This window comes from Meriones unguiculatus, chromosome 7 (assembly GCF_030254825.1).
Source record: "Meriones unguiculatus strain TT.TT164.6M chromosome 7, Bangor_MerUng_6.1, whole genome shotgun sequence".
NCBI lineage: Eukaryota > Metazoa > Chordata > Mammalia > Rodentia > Muridae > Meriones > Meriones unguiculatus.
Window position 1 is genome coordinate 30606684 of NC_083355.1, and position 17358 is coordinate 30624041.

Here is a 17358-nt window from a genome sequence, read left to right on the forward strand (position 1 = left end):
CCGACCCCCACCAGCCTCCACCTCCACATCCCTGCCTAAGGACAGGATTTGGAAACATCTCAGATGCCTCCCTGCTGTGTCCTGTAGCCGTTCATTTTTTCGGGGGTAGTCATTCTCATTCAGAAAAAGAAACAAAGTCGCAGAATGGAGACTTTCTGATGTGTCCAGCCCTGTCTGAGATGCTGTGTGTGGGGGCGGGGAATGGGAGGTGTGTTGCTCAGCATTAGATATTTACTATCCAGCCAAGAGATTCAAAGGAAAGAGTAGGATTTACCAATCAAGGAGTGGGGGTGAGGGACTACCCTTTGTGTACGTATGTGCATAGATCTAGTCCAACCTAAAATTTGCCAGGGTTTATTTCGCCCCCTGCCCCAACCCCAGACTGGGTTTCTCTGGGCAGCCCTGGCTCTCCTGATACTCTATAGACGAAACTGTGGTCTCAAACTCGGAAACCTGCCTGGCTCTGCCTCCAGAGTGCTGGGATTAATGTGGGCTCCACTACGCCGGCTTATTTATTTTCTTTAAGAAAGAAGAAGAAGAAGAAGAAGAAGAAGAAGAAGAAGAAGAAGAAGAAGAAGAAGAAGAAGAAGAAGAAGAAGAAGAAGAAGATAACTGTAGGCCACCCTCTTAAGAAGGGTTTTTGTTCTCACTCATCCAGAGTAAAGCACGAGGCTTGGTGGGAGAGATCAGAAACAGATTGTTCCTTTCACACTCAGGCGAAAGCAGAGGCGACATGGTGGAACGACATGGTAGATGTTTAAGGTCAGACATACAAAAAGAGGCATAGCACTTGTAAGAATATGTATGCAGAATAATGAGTGCATTTACATACACGTGCACATAGAAGGGTTAGCACTAGAATCAGGTCCGCTGGCAGGAACGCACATTCACCTCTCCGAAGCATCCAGTAGGCACTAATTTAAAGAACGGATGTTACAGCTCCAGTTGCCGGAATGGGAAAACGATGTAACATCTCAGCGCTGTAGCGGCAGTTCAGAAAAGCATACGCCCTGTGCCACGGCAGCCCTTTTCTGACTTCTTGGTAAGTTTTGTGAGGTCAGAGTTCAGAGCAGTGGTGGGAGCTGATACCTCCTGTGAGGCCAGCACCGATCTGATCTGTGCTGTACAAGCGTTTGTCAGGTAAACGTCTGTCTGTGAATGCAAGAGTCTCCCGGGCCGACTGCCCCTTCGTGGATCAGCGCTGCGCAAAGGAGCTGAGGGTGACATTACGGTGGTGCTAATCTCCAGTTTACCTCCTGTGCTCAGAAGGGTAAATCATTCACACCCTTCAGTAACTCCTTATTACTAACAGATGATTCCCAGCACAGGCCCCGATCGGTGACTCACCAGCGAGCTCTGACTCCGTGGCTTTTGGCCACCTCTGTAACCACAGGTTATCATATCTTTGCTCTAATCTGATTGGATGTCCCCACAAGCCATGTTTATACAAATCACTATGGGAACAGTGCTTCTTTTCAAAACTGAAAACGAACGATGTGCAAAGTTCAAGAGCAAAACGACTTAGACCAACTATCAGGAGACAGCGTGTGCTGAGTGCATGTGTGTGTGTGTATGTGTGTGTATGCGTGCATGCATACATGCTCTTCCTTTATTTCTCAGCAGCCCTCTGCCTCCCCCGCTCTGAGATTACAAATCCACACCAGCACACACAGCAAACACTATAAACTGAGTTCTCTCTCTCTCTCTCTCTCTCTCTCTCCAGCTCAGGTTGACCTCTGGATCTTCTGATTTTCCTACTGGGCATGATTATAATTATATCATAATATCAGTTTTTCCTTCTCGATGGCAAGTAGCTTCTTTCTTTATTTATTTTAGCTTTTATTTCTTTTTAAAAAATTTAATTTATTTATTATTTTTTAATTTATTACAATGTATTCACTTTGTATCCCAGCTGTATCCCCCTCCCTAATCCCCTCCCAATCCTGCTCTCCCTACCTCATCTCCTCCCATGCCCCTCCCTTAGTCCACTGATAGGGGAGGTCCTCCTCCCCTTCTATCTGGCATCAGCCTATCAGGTCTCATCAGGACTGGCTGCATTGTCTTCCTCTATGGCCTGATAAGGCTGCTCCCCCCTCAGGGGGAGGTGATCAAAGAGCCAGCCCCTGAGTTCATGTCAGAGACTGCCCCTGTTCCCATTACTAGGGAACCTACTTGGACACTGAGCTGCCATGAGCTACATCTGTGCAGGGGTTCTAGGTTATCTCCATGAATTGTCCTTGGTTGGGGTATCAGTCTCAGAAAAGACCCCTGGGCCCATATTTTTTGGTTCTGTTGCTCTTCTTGTGAAACTCCTGTTCCCTCCAGGTCTTTCATCTTCCCCCTACTTTCACAAGATTCTCTGCACTCTGCCCAGTTTGGCTATGAGCCTCTGCTTTGATACCCTGCTGGATAGAGTCTTTTAGAGGCTCTCTGTGATAAGCTCCTGTTCTGTTCCCTGTTTTCTCCTTCTTCTCATGTCACATTTGCCCTTCTGAATGAGGACTGAGCATCTTAATCCTCCTTCTTGATTAGCTTCTTTAGGTGTACAAATTTTTGTAGGTTTATCCTATATTGTATGTCTAATATCCACTTATAAGTGAGTATATACCATGTGTGTCTTTCTGCTTCTAGGATACCTCCCTCAGGATAAGCTTTTCTAGTTCCTACCATTTGCCTGCAAATTTCATGTTTTCCTTGTTTTTAATTGCTGAGTAGTATTCCACTGTGTAAATGTACCACAATTTCTGTATCCATTCCTCTGTTGAGGGACATCTGGGTTGTTTCCAAATTCTGGCTATTATGAAAAAGCTGCTATGAACATGGTTGAGCAAATGTCCTTCTTGTATACTTGAGCATATTTTAGATATATGCCTAGGAGTGGTATAGCTGGATCTTGAGGTAGCACTATTCCTAATTTGCTGAGAAAGCGCCAGATTGGTTTCCAAAGTGGTTGTACAAGTTTACATTCCCACCTGCAATGGAGGAGGGTTCCCCTTTCTCCACATTCTCTCCAGCATGTGTTGTCACTTGAGTTTTTGATCTTAGCCACTCTGATGGTTTAAGGTGAAATTTCAGGGTTGTTTTAATTTGCATTTCTCTGGTGACTAAGGGAATGTTGAGCATTCCCTTATGTTGAGCATTTCTTTAAGTGTTTCTCTGCCATTCGATATTCCTCTATTGAGAAATATCGAATTAGCTCTGTACCCATTTTTTAAATTGGGTTACTTGATTTGTTGCTGCTTAACTTCTTGAGTTCTTTGTATATTCTGAATATTAGCCCTCTGTCAGATAAAGGGCTGGTGAAGATCCTTTCCCAGTCTGTAGGTTGTCATTTTGTTCTGATGACAGGGTCCTTTGCTTTACAGAAGATTTTCAGTTTCATGAGGTCCCATTTATAGATTGTTGCTCTTAGAGCCTGTGCTGCTGGTGTTCTGTTCTGGAGCTCTGTCTATGAGCTCAAGGCTCTTCCTCACTTTTTCTTCTAACAGGTTTAGTGTGTCTGGTTTTATGTTGAGGTCTTTGATCCACTTGGACTTTAGTTTTGTGCAGGGTGATAAGTATGGATCTATTTGCATTTTTCTGCATGTAGACATCCAGTTAGACCAGCAAGATTTGTGGAAGATGCTATATTTTTTCCATTGATTAGTTTTGGCATCTTTGTCAAAAATCAGGTGTCCATAAATGTGTGGGTTTATTCCTGGGTCTTCTGTTCAATTCCATTGATCCACCAGTCTGTTTCTATGCCAGTATCATGCAGCTTTTATTACTGTTGCTCTATAGTACAGCTTGAAATCAGGGATGGAGATACCTCCAGAGGATCTTTTATTGTAGAAGATTGTTTTAGTGATTCTGGGTTTCTTGTTTTTCCATATGAAGTTGCAAGCAGATTCTTATTACCAGTCTTCGGTGATAAGAATACTGTTATCAATCTGACTGGTGCTCTAGATTCCAAAGTTCAAAAACACTTTTGTTCTCAGCTTCTCCTGAACAATGATAAAGTCCCCTGAAGCAACAGGCTTTCCTCTCCCTTGGGTGGCTCAGGCTTCTGAACCGAGTCCCCCTCCCCCACTTTTTTCTTTCTCCTGAGCTTTGTAATCACGTGCCTGCCTGCTTTGGATTATACTTGAGGCCAGCAAGCTGGAGATAAGCCAGATGGAGAACTAATGGATTCCAGCATATGATGGGGATGTAATTAAACAGACAAGTAGAGAAGAGGAAAAAACAAAACAAAACAAAACATAGTTTTAGACTTCTGCTATCTTGGGAATAGGTTAAAGCTAGACAGGACAAGAAGGCTGAAGTTGAAGAGAACTGCTACAGCAGATTCAGATAAGCTCCTCTGACTTTCTGTATTTTCAACACTAGTGGGCACTACTGTGGCTCAGTGGTAGAGCATTTGCCTAGCACATCAGTATCTCAGGGAGGGTGAAATTATGTTTAAGAAGCTGTCCTTGACATCCCTGAGCAGCACTGGAGTCTAGACTACTGTCTCAGCAGGTACTGTCCTAATCCAGGGGATTGTTGTGTTTAGTGTCCCCCAAAATAAAGAGTAGGGAGTGATGAGTCACAAAAATGTGGCCACTCTGTATCCTTCTTCATGAGTTACTCTGTTATTTTACAGGGATACTGGGCAGCTTTGGCATCACAATGCACACTCAGGAGACAGTCAGGGTCCCTGGATCCTACCAACCCCACCTAGTATCTCAAGGCTTCTGCAGGACACGCGGAAAACCCTTGTGGATAAATCAGGGGCCTGGAGCAATGGCTCAACAGTCACCAGCACTTGATTGTTTTTGCGGATGACTTAGTTTGGATTCCCAGCACTCAAGATGGTGGTGGCTCACAGCCATCTGTAACTCCAGAGGAGTTTGACACAGTTCCAGGGACTCTGACAGCCATGTCTGATTTCAGCGTTTGGGCACCAGACATGCACTTGGTGAACATACATACATGCAGGTGAAGCACTCATACATATAAAATAAAATAAAAAAATCTGAAAAAGTGTTAGGATGCGTATTGGAAGAGAATGGTAGTACTCTAGAGCTAACACTGATCTGTTTTTGTTTTTTTTTTTTAAATAGCAATTAAGTCGTCTTGTACTGAGTTCTATAATAGTAGGGGCACTGTGTGTGTGTGTGTGTGTGTGTGTGTGTGTGTGTACTTGTATATGTGGTGTATGTATGTGCATGTCTGTAGGGTAGAGAACAACCTTGGATGCTATTCTTGAGGTTCCATCCACTTGCTGTTTCTGCTGGCCCAAAGCTGGCCAAATGGGTCAGGCTGGCTGGGATCTCCCAACCTCTGTCTCCTTAACCAGGCTCCTGTTGCCATGTGGACTTATTTTCTTAAACCTGGAACTTGGGGATCAAACTTGGTTCCTTTTGCTTCTGAGGCAAGCACTGTACCAGCTGAGCCATCTTCCTGGCCTTTGTGTGTGTGTTGGAGAAAGAGAGAGAGAGAGAGAGAGAGAGAAACAGAGACAGAGACAGAGAGACAGAGAGAAACAGACAGACAGACAGAGTTGTCTCTTGCCCTGAGACTCCAACTTAGCATTGTGTCCTTTCCACTGGAGTTACATAACCAACCCTGGGAAGATTTGAACTGCAAAACACCCTCTCATATCTGTAAAATGCCCTTGAATCCATCTGTTCTAGCCATTCTGACTCCATGTGCATGAGGTGTGTGTGTGGGGCGGGGTCACATAACTAAATGTGGGATTGCTGACAAAACTTTTTGAGCACAAACATCAGTTAAATCACAGCCAACCATGTCATGACTCTTAGTTTGATATTGCCCATCCATGTTGCATCTTGCTGATTCCCAGCAGCCTTGGTTCTGGACACACAGTATGTACGTGTTCCCCTGTTCACAGCACCACATTGTGCCAAGCAGTGAACACGGCCTGAAGCCCCTCAGCTGAGATTTGAGACTCTTATGCTATTTTTATGGACAGCAGTGCTTTTAATGCACAGTTCTTGTTCTTACAGAAACACAATAATCGCTAGGGAGAACAAAGATTTTCAGTATTTGCCTACCATCGCTTCCCACCTTGTATCAATTCATGTATCTTTAACTTCCCAGTTAAAATGTTTCACTTTATAACTTGACACCAGCTTGTTTCAATTCATGTATCTTTAACTTCACAGTTAAAATGTTTCACTTTATAACTCGATGTTTGTGTTTTTGATTTGAGTTTCATTAAAAAAAAATCATCAAATTAATTTTGGCTTGGAATTATGACAAAATTTCCAACCATATCAAATTGCCCCTAAACACTATGTACTTGTGTGAAGCAGAGTTACTAGAACTGATGACTTAAAATCAAAATATCAAAGAACTTTGGAAACTCTTGGAGATGTTCTTCAACTACATCCTGCAATCTCAAATATTCAGACAAGATTTAATCTTTTATTCAAAACAAGCACGTCTGTCTCATTGGTATGTAAATTTGTCGTTAATAATAGCAAAATATGTGTACACTAAAGAATTGTTTTACAATAAACTTGTGATTTAGTAAGCACATGATTTCTATTATTTTTGTAATGTACCTGTATCACCTTAGTCACATAAAAATAGCTTGGATGAAGAGGCAGTAAGTGAAGGAGAGAGTTTAAGGGCCTCCGGCTGTTTTCTGTTTAACATTGCCCATGTCCAGTGCCTGGACATCCAAGCTCTTGGTATTAGCAGGAACTGCTCGCTCTGAAGGTTCTGGAAGGATCTGCTCTAGGCATTCTCCTGTGTTCCAGCTCTTTTGCTTTGGATTGCACAACTCCAGTTTTATGGAGTGGTTCCTCTGACTGTTTGTCTGTGTGCAGCCATCCATTCCTTTTAAAGTTTTGAGAAAGTATCTTACTGTGCAGTCCAGGTTAGCCTCCGACTCCTGGTCCTCTTGGCTTAGTCCCCCAAATGCTAAGCTAACAGACATGTACCGTCTGGCCTGGCTAAATTTTCTGTTTTGATAACAACAGTAGCCATGTTGGATTAGGGGGTTCATCTTAGTTCCAGTATGATTTTTTTCTGGACTAATTATGGCATAAATTATTCCATTTCAGACCAAACTCAAATTAGAGGTGCCATGTCTAGAGATCCTACAAATAAGTTAGAGACTATGTGGTGTTGAAAAATTTTTCAACTCCTAGCTCTTTCTTTCCCTCCCAAATTTCCACTGTGTGTGGCCATACACCCCTTACCCTGAACTGACCTGAGCCTTCACGGGATGTGCTTCCTTCTTACGTCCACCCATCTTGATGCACTAACAGTGGCTTTCTTGTCACTGAGATGTTACTATGTGTCAGGGACTTTACGTATGCGATTCTAAAACCCATCGCACCTATATTTTAGTTCAATGAAATGGTTTTGAAGTCAAATCATGCATAAATGGCTTATGAGCAGGTGGTGAGAGGAAGGAACTGAGGTGGGCTTTCCTGGTAGCATGGCTAGCCTTAGTCCACTATCCCCTAGGGACTTTGTAAACACCAGAGCATGCTACTCTGTCCATTGGCAACGCTGGCTATAATATTCAATGGAACAAAACTGGTCATTACATGACTTAATAGGCATGCACTGAACAGTGTCCTCCATATTGAAAATAGGTAGAATATACAAGGGTGGCTATTGTGTGCCGTAAAAAAAAAAAAAAAATAGTACAGGGTGAGAACAATAGACGTAGGTTCAGATACTGCCTGCTGAGTGAGCTAGCCACTCAGGGGCCTTGAAAAAGCTGTAGCTATGATTAAAACCACCTATCATTACATTTAAACTATTTTTTTTTGTGCCACTCATATATGAGAGTGTGAGGATTAAATGATACCATCAATAAAAGAAAATACCCAGCATGTGCTGAGATTCGTGAAAATGTCTATTCTTCCTTTTCTTTTTCTTGCTGCCTTTTGGGTGTTCTGTGCATATGTCTCCCACAGATATTGCTGTGACCAAATTAGACAAAATGTTGCATTTTCTTTAACAGTAATTGCACATGATGAGAGAGTAACAAATTAAAATAATGTGAACCAAGAGAGTGCTAATCCCACAAGGAAACAAAAATAAGATGGTATTTGAAGGTCAGAGGACCTGCATGTTTCTGGTTGGCAATCCATCCCACCGGGTTTTAGTGGTGAATTAATAAAACCTAAGAACCTCACAGCTGTGAAACCAATAATTCCTCCAGGAAATAGCTTTAATTAAGAATAAGAAATGGCATGCCAGGTGGTGGTGGCACAGGCCTTTAATCCCGGCACTCAGAAGGCAGAGGAAGGTGGATCTCTGTGAGTTCAAGGCCAGCCTGATCTGCAGTGTGAATCCCAGGACAGTCAGGGCTACACAGAGAAGCCCTGCCTCAAAATCCAAGCAAATAAACAAACAAAAAATAAAAAATGTCGGTCAAAGCCATAGAAATGCCTCAGTGGTTAAGAATGTTGTCTGCTCTTCCAGAGGACCTGGGTTCAATTCTCAGCACCCACATGGTCATTCACAACCATCTGTAACTACAGTACCAGCGAACCCAACACTCTCTTCTGGCCTTTGTAGGCACTGAATGCATATGCTGTACATACATGCATGCGGGCAAAACATCTATTCATTGAAAATAAAAATAAAGAGTAACTTAAAAATTATTTTCTAGGTTTTGAAATGCACACATGCGATGAGACAGTAGGATAGAAAGAAAGAGGATGGGCATAGATAAAAAAAGATGACGGCAGAACTCATTTTAGGTCCAGCTCCAGACCAGAGATTTCTGGAAGAATCATAGCCCTTCTTTGGCCTCATTCCTTCCTGAGTGCTGTGGTTTGAGCATGGGGGTGGCTTATACACACAAGTTCATGTGCTGAAAATTTTAGCTTTGAGTTTAGATATTAACAATACGTGTATTTGTGACATTCGGGTAAGTGCTTAGGGTTAGCTGAGAGTGTGACATCTTATCACAGAAGTAGCGGCTTCATAGCGCAAATATGGCCATCACAACACACAGACAGCTGAAAACTGATTTTTTTTTTCGTACTTTGCATAAAAATATTTGTAAAGGTTTTTTTTTTTCAATGCAGTTTATTCAGGAACACATAAAGATGTTATGTGACTATGTTTTTGTTGTAGTCCCAGGTGTGGGATTCAGGGCCGCTTCAGATTGTGCATGGCAGCTGGCTATGATTTGCCTCGTGCTCTATCAGGGTTGTGATTTTTTGCCAGGTGAAGATAGATTACCTTTGGGATTCTGGGGACTATTGAGAGGGTATATAATGCTAGAGCCCAGAAAGGAGCAAGGCAGCTGCTGCTGTCCCTGATGTCCCTGCTGCCCCTGCTGTCCCTGCTGGCCCTCTGTCCCTGCTGGCCCTGCTGGCCCTGCTGCCCCTGCTGCTTGCTTTTGTCTGGATTGCTGGTTGATGGCTGGAGATATCCTGACTACTACGAAGATCAAATTCACCCCCAAGGAACTCGATGCCCCTAATCAACAGGAAGAAGTAGTCTAATGATACCGACATCCCGTTTCTCCTCTAACCTTTTTTCTCTCCTACCTAGCGTTGTGGAGTTTGGAAGGGATAGGTGCAGTGTAGGGAGAAAGAAAAAAAAAAAGAATTAAATAAACTAGCCAAAAGTCCAGCTGCAGAGGGTTTTCATCATGGTGATCTCTGCACCTACTGGGCATTCATAGGAGCTGCTTAGGTCAGTGCTGTTGGTAATCAAAAAAAGAACAAGGATTGTGATAGCAAAATAAAGTTAATTTGTTTAAAAAAGAAAGAAAGAAAGAAAAGAGAGACCTGGACCAGCATTCTCATGTCAGGTGGCGTCTCTACCATGTTGTGATACAGCAGCCAGACCCTGACCGGATGCCAGCACCGCACTTTTGGATCTACCAGTCTGCAGGGTCCTGAGTCACGTGACTCTCTCTCCTCTTTATAAATCACATGACCTACTGGACTGACTTGTAGTCACACAAAACAGGCCAGGATGTCAGCAAGAGGCTTACAGATAGATACTTGTCATAAAACTCTATACAGAAAAACGTATATATATTAAATTCTGAAATTGGCACCTGTTTAGAGAACACAAATGGAATAAACTATAAGTCATATGACCTGGGGAGGTTTAGACTATAGTTCAATGCCATCCATTCCAAACTTAGCTTGCTTGTAGTTTGTTTTCTGATTTCCTTCCCCCCCCCGTCATTGTTTTCTTTCATGGTGGTACTTACTATACTATTGCTATAATTTGACTTTTTTTCTTACGGTATTCTTTTCTCCATATATGTTAGTCTTCCTTAAAAATAAAGACTTGTCATTAGTGTATATGTGTGTGTTGTGTGTTTATGTGCGTGTAGATGCCCTCTGAAGTTAGAGAGGCTGTCAGACCCTCTGGAGCCAGTCAGGAGCATTTGTAAAACACTCAACATTGGAATTTGGAACTGAACTTTGGTTTCAAGAGTAGCAAGTACTTTAAGCCCCTGGGCTATCTCTCCAGCTCCTACTTTTTCCCTATTTAAATGGCCCAAACATGAAATTGAAACATCAGTGCAAGTATTTCACAGAACTATTTTAAGCGAAAGCGTATTTTATATTCTTAATTAAGAATATCCTTGACACTTTTATTAGCTTATTGAACATTTACGTCCCTCAAAAGCTAAATTAATTAATATTGCTAACAATTTTTGGTGGCTCCCTGACTTTTCCACCAGTGATGTAATTTGTCTCCACTGACATAGGGTAAAGAAAGAAGGATATTAGTGCGAAAAGAGAAATTTCTAGAAGCAGTGTGCGAATTTTCTGCATTACACAGTCACGTTTTACATTTCCATTTTAAGAGTGAAGGTTGCTATTTGAGCATACATGAAAAAAAATCTATATATTTTCAACAGAATTCTCAAAACATGTATATAAGGGAACCAATCTGCTTTTATATTTGTTATAGTTATTTGTAAAGACAAAACAGCACTCAGGGTTGAAGCTGGTAGGGCAGGATGGGACAGCCTCTCCTCTTCACTTTTCCCTCACAGAAACTGTAATTCAGTTTCACATTTTTTCATAGTTTTGGAAGACAGCTGACTTCTGCTGTCAATGGATTCTATAATTTTTTACTTTCTAAGCTTTGTTATTGTTGTTGTTGTTTTGACATTTCTTATATACAAAATTCTATCTCCTGTATTCCTAACACACTGCCAACCCTCCCCTCAGCTGCCCCCACCAGGAAGACAGTCACTGATCTTCCAAGTTGAATCACTTTATCTCTGATGGCTGAGCTGGTGAGACTGGTCAATCAACACTGAGCAAATGCATCTCCACTCCGGCAGTCTGTATGGACCCTGATGGAGCACCTGCAATGCTTTCTCTACCCCAGTGCCCGGCTCTTCTTCTTCCTGTTAGGCAGCAGAGGGCAGAGGGCAGAGGGCAGAGGGCAGAGGGCAGAGGGTCAGAGGGCAGAGGGCAGGGGTTCATGCCACGTTTACTTCTTTGAATGCCGCACAGGTACTCACGGGGAGAAAAAGATTCCATAAATCACCACCTAGATCTGTAAGGGAGGGGAGGCATGATACTCAGCATGTACAATGGAGATAATGATGTAAGCTTGTAGAAACAGGTGAATGAATGAGCAGGAAAAAAAATATTATTCAACAACAACTACAAAAGGAGCAAGAAGGTTGTGGGCACTCTTTTGGGGATTAAAACACAAAGCTGTAAGACCTTGGATATTTTTCAATGAATATGCAATAAGTTTGTATTATGTCAAGTCAGATTTAAAGACCAGAGGTAAAACTTCCTGTGTTTGACTGGAAGCTCCAGATGCCAGGTTCAGAGCTGAGGATTTGGTGTCTGCTCTAATAAGGTTTATCTTTCTGTGGACTGGTCTTGCTATGCTCAGATTCTTCTCTTTTGGGGTGAAAATTTATTCTGTACCATTACATGCTGAATACATGTAAATTGTATTTTCATGTGATAGGGACCCACAGTTAGAAGAATGTCTTGACTTTTGATTTTTTTAAACAGTGTTGGGATTTTAAAACTATGGGGAAATCTGAAATTAGACTGAATGTTTACTATTTTGCACTACAAATTGGCCATGAGCCCATGGGATTGAGGTATGAAAGGTTGTGGTTTAAAATGCTGTGTGTGAAGGTCGAATTGACAAGGGTTGAATTTTAACTTGATAGTTTCCAGAATCACATGGGATACAAGCATGTGTATCACATGTTTATGAAGGTAATTGTTTAACTAATGCGTTCTTGTAGAAAGACCTACCCTAAACTGAACAGTATTGTTCCCTTGGTTTGGTTTCTGTCCTTCAGAAAAAGAAAAAAAAAAAAGAAAGAAACAAGAGGAGGATGCTAATTCTCGGATTGTTGAGGCAACATAATAATTGCCTTAAGCTCCCTTTTGCCAGGACTTCCCATAATCATGAATTTGAGCCTTGAATTTGAGCCTGAATAAATTCTTCCTTTCATAAAAAAAAAAAATCCTGTGTTTGTGAGTGTGTGCGTGTTATGAATGTGTAGGTGTGTATGCATGTGCATGTACATGGAGGCCAGAGGTTGAGTATTGTCTTCTGTTATTCTCCATCTTGTGTTTTGAGGCAGGGTCTCTCCCTGAGCTTGCTGCTCACTGATTTAGTCAGAGAAAGTGATCACTTCATCCCAGGGGTCCACATGCCTTTGTGGTTACAGGCTACAACACCCCGCTCCCCCCTTTTATGTCAGTGCTTGGGATCTGAACTTAGGTCTTCTTGTTCTTGTAGTATGCACTTTACTGAATGGGCTCTCTCCAGGCACCAGAGGTCAAACTTCCTGCTGAGAAGCACACCTCGGAATAACACCAGTGACATTCATCACAGCAGCACTAATTGTCAAGCATTCCCTTAAGAGGTTTTAGTGAGCGGCTTTTTTTTGGAAAATGATATTTTGTGATGACATTATCACTAGACTGGAGGTATGAAGAGGTATCTCAACCCAGTCTTGGCCACACAGCTCGTGATGGGAGAAGGAATGGAATGGGATGTGCTGTTACACACGGAGATAATAACTTGAAGTCTGGGTGTATAAATGTGATTACATGACAATAATGAAATTGTATGGTATAGACTTGAGTTATTTTCATAATTTATCACACCCCTCCACTCACCCTATATGTCTTTTAAACCTATGCAAAGCCAGCCCCTCCTAACGTGAAGGTACTAGCAAGCTGCTTCGCTCTGAAATAGTGTTGCATTTAGAGGACACAGCTGAAAACCCTTCGGGGTATCTTACCTTAGATGGTTGCTTTATTCACAAAGAGTGACCGGAGGGCAGATAGGAAGTCAGAGCTTCAGCTGCCTCAGCCAATCAGGACCCGCACGTGGGGAGAACAGGAGCCACAGTCGGAACAGCTGTTTTCTGCTGCATTTGTTGGACTCTCCTCAGCGTTCCTTATGCAGTCTTACACCACAGTGCTTTTCTTCCCCGTTGAGGCAGGATCTTTAAGGTGAAGGCTGGGTCCTCTGGACCAGGGGGACCCATGAGCACTGTGCTGCGTCACCACCACTCGGATGGAAGGCTGCGCGTTCAGCGTGGTCTCAGGAGCATATTCCTTGCTGGGGTCCTTGCCTCGGCAGTCATACAGCACGCAGGAGATGAGGAACACCAAGAGTAAGATGACGTAGCTGGCAACTAGAATGATGAGGTTCAAAGTGACAGGGTCGATCTCCAGGTAGAACTCCATCACCTCTCCCACAGTGGGGAAGTGTGTCTAGAGAAAGGCATTTGGGGTCAGTTTGGGCATCTCAGGCAGGAAACACAAGGGCTACATTGACTCTGAAATAAAAACGCAATAATCCCCACTGCTCCAGGAAACCTCAAGGATTAGAGCTGCTCAGTTTAATAACTTAAGCTCTTTCTGTTAATACCACTGGAGAGAGGAGCGTGGGAGGGAGAGGGAGAAAGACAGGGAGAGGGAGAGGAAAGGGACAGGGACAGGTAGAGGGACAGAAAGAGGGAGAGGGACAGCGATGGAGACAGAGACAGGGACAAGGAGACAAAAAAAATCACTTGAGCAAAAGTGCTGCTAATGAGCACAAGGTCACAAACCTGGATTGCCATGGAGGACTGTGAAGTGTGAAGTATTGTTAGCCTTCCCCTAATGGAAGCTTAATGCCAGTTGTGGACTGATTTGGGGTGCCAGGCCTTTGGGATTTGGATTAGCATTTTTTTTTTTTTAAATCAGGAGGAATGTACCAGTACCCGATGGATTCACTGTGGTAGTTTGAATAAGCATGACCCATAGGCGCCTATGTTTGAACACTTGGTATCCACTTGGTAGAACTGTTTGGGGAGGATTAGGAGGTGTGGCCTTGTTGGCAGAGGTCCATCACTGGGAGTGGGCTTTGAAGTTTCAGAAAACTTCAACCATTCCAATTGTGCCTCTGTTTACCTCTTGGTTGTGGGTCAGGATGTGAATGCTTAACTGTTCTTGCTGCCATGTCTTTGTGCCACTATCATGGATTCTAATCCCCTGACGCCCTTAGCCCAATTAAATGCTGTGCTTTATAATTTGCCTTGGCCATGGTGTTTGTCACAGCAATAGAAAAGTAACTGAGACATTTACCATCCTTCATTATTTTCCTTTTCACCCATCAATATCCTTCTCAAGCACCTCCTATGTTTCATGGTCTTCATTAATGGAATTGTTTCGTTGATGTGAGAAAGGTAAGACAGCTCTGCAATAAAAACAGATGTTAAACAGTTCATTGTACAAATCACCACTTAAGGATGATGCAAGTGGTCTGGAGTCCTGGCTCAGCAGTTAGGAGCACTCTCTGTTCTTGCAGAGGACCTGAATGCAGTTCCCAACACCCACACTGACTGACTCACAACTGCCTGTAATTTATACAATTAAAAATAAAATAAGGCTTAAAATTAAGAAAATGAAGGGCAGGAATAAATTTATATATGGACTACAGTAAGTTATCCTTTTACTAATAATTTCTTTCTACCTCATAGTCCTGCCCCATAGTGCCAATAGACCTAGCTTCATTTCCTTATGACTTACTCAGATGCGCAAGACTCTATGCTCAAAACACGCTGCTGTTGCCATCTTGAAGGTATTCGTATTGGGCTCGCGTAAGAGCAAATCTTCGTTGTTAACCTGACTGGGTTTAGAATTATCTAGATTAGTGAGGCACGTCTAGGGGTGTGTCTGTAAGAGCATTTCCAGAGAAAATTAACCCAGGAGGGAGACTGACATTGAATTTGGATGGCACCACCCAACAGGCTAGTGGTCTGGGCAGAGGAAAAGCAGAAAGGAGCTCAGTGTTCGTATGTCCTTGTTCTATGCCTCCTGGACCATGACATGAACTTCTCTGCCGTGACATGACACCTTCCTTGCCGTGATGTGCCGAACCCTCTGAATCCACGAGCCAAAATGAGTCCATCCTTCAGCTCCTTCTATGAGGCATTTGGTTACTGTGATAAAAAGATACTTACAACTTTCCCACACCGTATTTGTTTTCCTTGTTTTCTTGGTATGTGGATTTTTGGTTATACAGGACATGAATGGCCATTTCTCTAATAGCAGTCTTTCGATACTCTCAGTTAAAAGCATCTTGAGGTTGAGGTTGAGGTTGGCAGGGTTTTATTTCATTTGTTTGTTTTGGTTAAGCTCTAATGAGCAACTTCCTGCCACACCCATTTGTGCCTAACTTACACAAAAAGCTGAGGCTTCAGGAATGCTTTAGAGTAGTGGTTCTCAACCTCTGGGCTGTGACCCCGTTGGGAAGCTCATATCACAAATCCTGAATATCAGATATTTACATTATAATGTGTAACAGTAACATAATTACAGTTGTAAAGTAGCAATAAAATAACTTTATGGTTGGGGGTCACCACAACACGATGAAAGGCACAGCATTAGAAAGGTTGAGAACTACTGCTTTAGAGGATCACTCTTAATCTTCAGGAGATCTTTTCCAAATGAAATATTCTAGGACTCTGTGGTCCTGGATGCAGGATGAATGCTTCTCCTATGCTGTAGGTTCCGGCCATCCTTCTTGGACTCCACTTGGCTTCTTATTAATGCAGATGCCTAGATCAAACCCAAATCAATCTGGTGAGGATATCTGGGACTTGAGTCTTGGAGTCTGCATTAATAGCGGTTTTAATGGATAATTTTGCTATGCCAGTTTGTTGGAGTCTTGGGCATAAAATATCAAAGCAAAGTCTAGGGCCATGCTGCTTTGAATGTGCCCAGTCTCATCTAATCTTAGAAGCCAAGCAGGGCTGGATCTGGTTAGTACTTGGATGAGAGAGTATGAAAACAGAAGGAGTGTGAAATGTTCAGATGGACCTTGACTATCTGCCAAGAGATACTCCAGGGTGTGCTCAATACACAGTTCAACAACCGTTCAATAGATTCAGAGAATTAATTTTGTCAAGAGAAAGTCCTTTTCCTGGCAACAATTTCCATTGACCAAGGTCCTACGAGACAGGTGTTAAAAACCAGAGTGCCAACATTCGGAACTCCTGTAGCTCGCTCGGGAAGGACCATGGCTTCCCTTCTTCTTGAAGGCAGATCTGTAGAAAAATCAAGTTGTTATCAGGAAGTTCCGTGGTGAGCACAGGACCCAGGAAGTGACGTTGTCTTTCATCGGTCAGTCACATGCAGTGTCCCAGCCTGAAGCCAGGCTTTAAAAGGCAACAGTGTATACCAGACCATCACTTTCTTTTGCCAACACTGAACTCTAGTTTCCTAACTTCTGTACTGAACTTGAACCTCCAAGATGTCTAGGTGTCTGCATGGAACAGCATGAGCGCTCCGGCACCTTTAAACAGATGCACAAAGGCTTGTTAAAACTGACTGTGAAGTGAGAACTCCACATAGCATGGTCCATACTAAATCAGAGTATATGCAGCTACTTTGCTCTTGTAAGTGGGGTTTTCCGTCAGTTCTAGGTTCCCTTCAGGGACAACCCTTAATCACGATGGGCATCTGGCCTGGCTTCTCTTCATCCCTCAACCCAACTGTGTTGACTTTTCACGTGGTATCCTGTAATATTTTGATTAAGATTATTGCTTTTGGCTTCAGGTTTTTGGTACCATCAGCATACAGTTTTGTTCTCGTTATTGTTGCCTCATTGTTCTGTCTCTGCTTAAGCTTAACTCTATGAGAAGCCTTCCTGGGGTAGGTCAGCTTCCCATAATGTCCAGCGTGAAATGAACCTTACATGTTTTACCAAATTAACTCCAGGATGCCTGCTTTTTTTTCCCCTCACACTGTGGCCACCCTCTCCTTTGGGCCTGCCTTCCCTCTCTCATTGTCTGGAGCCTTTTCCTTTTGCGCCATCTAGTGGTTACTGAATAAAGAAAATCAACCTGGCAATCCGCCAACGGTAATGGTTGGCAGGAAACAG

The 17358-nt window shown here is 42.9% G+C and overlaps 1 protein-coding gene across 1 annotated transcript in view; it reads right to left on the reverse strand.

The window, feature by feature from the left end:
* Smim36 (small integral membrane protein 36) overlaps positions 1–13727 on the reverse strand; it is a 33048-nt gene extending 19321 nt beyond the window's left edge. Inside the window, exon 1 of the mRNA XM_060388403.1 lies at positions 13226–13727. Coding sequence (XP_060244386.1) covers positions 13395–13676 — 282 coding nt within the window. The 5' untranslated portion in view covers positions 13677–13727 and the 3' untranslated portion in view covers positions 13226–13394. The remainder of the gene's footprint in view (positions 1–13225) is intronic.
* Between the last annotated feature and the right edge of the window lie 3631 nt (positions 13728–17358).